Below are 6,000 nucleotides of genomic sequence, written 5' to 3' on the forward strand. Positions count from 1 at the left end.
TACTTATTTAGTTTATTATTAATTATTATATCCAAACTCTTATCTTCGAATATTATTTAACGATGGAAAACTAATTTGTAAATCTCCCCGGAAAATTCCAAGTTCCAAAGTACAATTCAATTAAGTTTCATTAACTTCGCTATGTTCATATCTTATTTAAGTTAATAACATAATATCAACTTATTTCGGACCAATTCAGACCAGATGTATGTTTTTTTTTTTATTATTTCCATTCATTTATTGTTGAATTTCAGATCATGAGAAAAAGCTCGAGTAAGTAAAGACGGGATTGGGGCAATTTAGGCCTTGTCTTATGTCGAGTTCATGTATCTTGGGGTTGGATTAGTCCAAACCGCGGCATAGTCATTTAAATACGTGTCGTGTCACAAGTTATGATCAAATGAACCAAAACTCACGTGTCCATTCTGCCTAATAATAAGACGCGCACTGACAAGCATGAAACTCCTAATAGTTCAACTTGACTACCATGAAGAACTCGCGTGAATTCTTTAGTCTTCATATCTTACTTGAATCTCCAACCCTCAGACAAACTACAATATAATACGGAATTTAATATAACATTAATTCAAAGACATGAACTGCGTGACACCTTCCGACGAAGACATATAGCCATTTCTGAATCTGCCTTCCCCTTAGATAGGTTAGTGTTGGTCTTGGGAGGAGTATAATCCATTACTACTACTATAAATTTTCTATATTTTAGAAATTTAGTCTAATAAATGAATAGTGTAAATAACGTTCTTTTCTGCCCCTTTGAGCATACTTTAAAACTTACTCACTCCGATACACTTAGAATCTTTGATCCATGTTCAAGAAAGATAGTCCTTTAACGGGCTTATTAGGTCTAATGGAAAAGACTCGATCATATAAGCAGTGTTTGTTCTGAATGTACACCAGAGTCGACTTAAAGCTGGTGGTGAATGGATTCCATACCCGTTTCCTTGTTTTAAAGAGCCAAGCATGCAGAAACTCAACCAATCCTTTGTGAATATGCGTTCTGAAATTTTGAAAGTCAAATGAGCGTAAATTTTGCCAAACATCAAAGGAAAATTAAAAATTATTACTATACGAAAAAAACAATACTAGTAGAAAATACTAAGGATCAAAAATTATGAAATATTGATTAATATGGATGAGAAGAAGATTATACGATGTACTTGATCAGGTAACTCAGAGAGTGAGGTCGATCAGGTAACTCAGAGAGTGAGGTTTGGTTCCCGTACAAGATTTAAATGGTAAAAAACTCGAGCATTTGCCACCATTGCACAAAACTGAATAAATCCATAATAACTATCACAATTGCCTACAACAGTTTCACCTCTCATTTGTAAGTGATAAGTCTTTTGTCACATAACCTAAACTAGTTTAGCAAAATTGAACATCTCTCTCAATGAGTTGCAGTCTGTCTTTCTACATAGCTCTCAGTGAGTTGCGGTCTGTCTTTCTCCAGCACCTTCATGTTCAACCTGCAGAAAAGGAAAACAAACATGGATTCAATGTAAAATCAGCATATGTGAGAATGACAGGTCTTAGGTGTGTATTGAAACAACTGAGCGCACAACGGGCTTTTACTGGAATGCCATGATTCTACACCAAAACACCAAACTATGGGAAACAAAATAACAGTGAACAGTCTCAACACAAATGTTTTTGAGTTGGTCGAAAGAGAGAGTTGGTTGAAGGTTCCAAACAGTGACACCAGCAACAGGGACACAGCTTATGATGGGAATTATTGAGATCTCATACACCATGGTAATCAGCAACACAACGTAATAACTTTGAAAGAAAAAATTACAATCCCAAGTTCTTTCATAAATATCTAATGCCCTAAGTTTCATAGAAGATAATAAAAAAAATAAAAAATAAATTAAAAAAAAATAAAAAAAAAAACACAAGGAAACTGGAGAAAAGAGAGCTGCATTCAAATATTCAATCCACTTCATATCATTAAGGGTGGAGAATTTGAAGAAATAGGAGAGGATACAGTGAAATGATGCCATAGCATTTCATTGTAATCCAACACAAAACTAGCTTCTTTTTTGTTGCTCCTAATTTCCTCCCAGCAGAGTGCATAGATAAGATGCAGAATTTTTCAAATGTATAATTTTAACTATGGTAGAATGGTAGATACAGAGCATATACAGAAAAAAGATTAGTTTACACCGATTAGAAAATATCATTTAACCACAAGAAGGATGAATGCGAGTTCTGCAAGAGCTAAGCGTATACGTAGTGGTTCACAATGCACACTATGAAACCAAATAATCAAATGACTGTCTTGTCAATATAAATAGGGCAATAATCATATCTACTAGTATACTCATCCAAAAGAACCATACAAAAGTTGCAATATATACCTCAACAAGAACCCTTGCTTTCTTCTTTGACTTGGAAACAGGCTCGTCCCTGTCCATCTTCTTCGTAGAGTATTTGGATTCTTTTCGGCTCCTCTTTTTATCAGAAACATGTGAATCTTCATCATCTCCATCCACATCATCTGTTACAAAAATAACAATAATTAAAAAAAATATATATATAAAAAAAAAATAAAAAAAAACAACAACAAATTATAGAAATTACCAACAGAATCATGATCAGAATTCAAAATAAAGCCAACATGCACTGAAAAAATTAAAAGGGGCTGGGAAAGGCTACCTTCGCCATCATCACTAAGAGGTTCATTCATTGCAAGACCAAAATCCTCCATATCATCTTCCTCTTCAAGATCTTCAAAGCCTTCTACATACTCTACCTCATTCTGATTGATCCAAAGATTAACATAAAGTCATTTAGCAATAAAATTGGACGAAAAGCACCTTAATCTTCTGATAATCAATATTTTCTTAATCCTGTAAACAGCAATTTAAAACATACCTCTTCGTCTTCAAGCTCCTCTTCAGGGGGTGCGAGAACTTTTTTCCATATTTTTTCATCAACGTTGCTTATGTCATCATAGACACCTCTGTTAAGGCGTTCAAGCAATTCCTCCTCAATTTTCTGCAACAAACACCATTTAATATAAATAACTTTGAAGACCATTACAACAAAACCCTTCTGCAGCAACAACACATTGTTACCTTCTCAATTGCTGCTGCTATCTCAGCCTTTTCCAATCTTCTGGCATCCCTCTTCATCTCCTTCCTAGGAGTTGTCATAATCTTTTCCCTGTAACACATAAAAACTCAAGTATTTACTACTGACCAAAGAACACTGCAAGAATCCCAACCCCCCACCTCCCCAACACACACACACAAAGGGAGAAGATAAGCAGTTAAAAAAAACGAGTAATAAAACAAACCCAAAACATATGCCCAATAAGAAAGGCTGCACAACTTTTCTATTTCCTACCTCTGATATAGCATGCAAAGTACATAACAAAGTACGAGATACAGAGAGGGCTTGATGCTTGGATTACATTGCCAGGCATCTATGGCAATGGATAAAGAACTTAAAGAGTAGTGATACATGTACATACATTCTACAAACATAGAATGTGTGGGAAAATAAATCTATCGAATATTTGTACAAGATAAAAACAGCATCACGCATGAAGAAAAGAAAAGACAGCCAAAAAAAAAAAAAGTACAATCATACAACAAATTCAGTCCTGTTAGAGCTCTATCTTTTTTTAATATGGAATTTTATTAGCTTAGAGGAACAACTGAAAAAGGCCATAACTTAATATGAATTCCATACTTTAAAAAATCACAAAACTAATCTGTACAACTTAAATCATTCCACCATTAAATTACCAGCATTCATTTTTACTTATATCATCCCTCTACAAACTACTACATTATTTACATCTAAAAACTCTTGAAAAAATCTCACTGAGGTCCATGTAGCATGATTTTCACTGCCTTTATGGTTATTATAAAGTTACCGAGATAGGTTAAGTCAGTATAATTACAAGAGCCATGTTAATTTGCTGGTCCTAGTCAACAAAATAATGGCAACAGAACATAACTCAGAGTCAGAACAACCCCAAGCCCAAAACAAATTAATAAAGCACAACATTTGATCTTGTCTGCTGGCTATTTTAAAGAACAATTGCTCTTGATAAAGAATCAAAGACAACCAAATCAAGTCACACAATATGACATCAGAAAGGTCATAAGTAACTTGAACGAAACATGAACAAATGAGAAAGCAGAATCTTGTGACTATAAAACGCAGAAGTTGCCAGAACTGGGGTAACAACTTCATGACTACATATGAAACCAGACCTTACAGCCAACGAGACCACAAGTATCATTAGTACAAATGTATAACAGTAACACCGGAAAACAACCAAATCACTACCCTTGCATAGGAAACACCCAAATTAAAGAGAGAACCGCCATATAACTGTGAACCTACACCCTAACAGTTCGAAAATGAGTCTTAAGTATACACATCAACAGCATCATTACCACAATGCTTCTTAAGAAAACTCTCACACATATATCTTCAGCAATCATTACCATTACCCCAATGCCTCTATATAGAGGCTCTCTCCCACGAAAGAGGCCTCTACAGCTCCACAGTAAATGCAACATAAGGAAAAACTTTGAGCTTATCAAATTAGAAAAAAGGGCACCTTGTTTTTATAGCAAGCCTCCTCATCCGTATGCGCATTTGATGCATCTTGGTCAATCTCTGCTTCACCTTATGCACGAGGTACTTCGGCCAATACATCTATAAACATCACTCAAAAATCAACGATACATACCAAGCAAATTGCGTTCAATCAATAATTCAAACTACTGATTATAAAACAGATATTGAGTACCATATGCTTATCAATAATCTCGAACGCCTTATCATAATTTAATGGCAACTTAATCCTTTGCCACAACTTGTTAGGCATATGAGCTCTCTCTATAGTTTTCATGTACAGATAAAGTATCCCTGCATTTCCAAACCATAGCATATAAATTCATTCACATAAAAATCAACCCACCAAAAAAATACAAAATAAAATCACAGGAATTAATAATAAAGCTACCTGTCTCTTTATCTTCTCGGATTGTAGCATATCGACTATTAGCAAGAGGGCAAGAGCTCCGATTACAAATACCAGTCGCATTATACGGATTTCGGCAAAATAAACCCGTTTCAATTCTAATCCATCAACAACACGCAATAATTAATAAATTAATCAAACCAATACCCAGAAAATGAAGAAAAAATTAGGGTAAAATTTGAAAATTAGGGTTCATACTTGGACATAAAACTGCAGTGATTATGACGAATAACTTGCCAAATGACCTCATCGTGCTGCATCTTCGATCAAATGCTTGTTTAAACAAGTGATAATTTACTGAAAAAGAGGGAAAATTGCAACTTTTGAAATTGAAGGAAGAAAAATTAGGGTTTAAGGTTTTGAAACACAGGTAATATATCAGAAAAAAGAGGAAAAGTTTAGTTTTGTCACACCCAAAAATATTGAAGTTTTACAGAAATTAGGTATACTGTAATGGTGGATTTGTGACGGCAAATTTTGTGAGTGTGAGGTGAGTTGGTCCGGCGAGTTGGCCAAAACAGAGGAGTGTTGTGCAATTCCAGGGTTTTGTATTACTGCCCAATAAACCTTAGAAATCAAGTGAAACGACATCGTTTTGTGTTTTGTATTTAAAAAAATATAAAATAAAAATTTATGTTCTAAGTTTGTCGGATTAATTATTGATGTAAGAATAATACGGAGTACTCCGTATCAAAAAATTAATATTTGTACTTGAATTCAGCAGAGGATCCAGGAATTTGCTCTTATGGGTTCGGAATTTCCAAACACATACAATGAAATCAGATATCATAGTTCCATATTAAGTTTGCAATTGATCATTCGAGTGTGTACAATACATGTCAATTACAAAGATAAAAATACAAGTTAAGTCAAATTACAATTGAACTCGAACTCTTTTACATAATATTATGAGAGGAAAAAAAATTGTTAGATGATAATCGATGAGATTATGAGATAAAGATCAAGAGAGTAAA

General features: G+C 34.2%; 1 protein-coding gene across 1 annotated transcript; it reads right to left on the reverse strand.

Moving 5' to 3' along the window:
- Window positions 1-1,203: 1,203 nt before the first annotated feature.
- Window positions 1,204-5,541, reverse strand: LOC145602084 (protein mak16-like). The gene is made up of 9 exons (XM_081658224.1): window positions 5,225-5,541; window positions 5,009-5,124; window positions 4,793-4,911; window positions 4,601-4,698; window positions 3,099-3,186; window positions 2,896-3,018; window positions 2,677-2,779; window positions 2,379-2,518; window positions 1,204-1,487 (listed from the first exon to the last, which is right to left on the reverse strand). The coding sequence occupies exons 1-9, from the start codon at window positions 5,284-5,286 to the stop codon at window positions 1,443-1,445; spliced, it is 894 nt and encodes a 297-aa protein (XP_081514350.1). The 5' UTR covers window positions 5,287-5,541; the 3' UTR covers window positions 1,204-1,442.
- Between the last annotated feature and the right edge of the window lie 459 nt (window positions 5,542-6,000).

This window comes from Chenopodium album, chromosome 21, assembly GCF_948465745.1.
Source record: "Chenopodium album chromosome 21, dcCheAlbu1.1, whole genome shotgun sequence".
In the NCBI taxonomy this organism is placed as follows: domain Eukaryota; kingdom Viridiplantae; phylum Streptophyta; class Magnoliopsida; order Caryophyllales; family Amaranthaceae; genus Chenopodium; species Chenopodium album.

Coding starts and splice junctions, on each gene's coding strand:
- LOC145602084 (XM_081658224.1), bottom strand. CDS start 5,286: ATGCAGCACGATGAGGTCATTTGGCAAGTTATTCGTCATAATCACTGC. Junction 5,125..5,224: donor CACTGCAGTTTTATGTCCAA/GTATGAACCCTA, acceptor TTGATGGATTAG/AATTGAAACGGGTTTATTTT. Junction 2,780..2,895: donor AGGAGCTTGAAGACGAAGAG/GTATGTTTTAAA, acceptor TGGATCAATCAG/AATGAGGTAGAGTATGTAGA.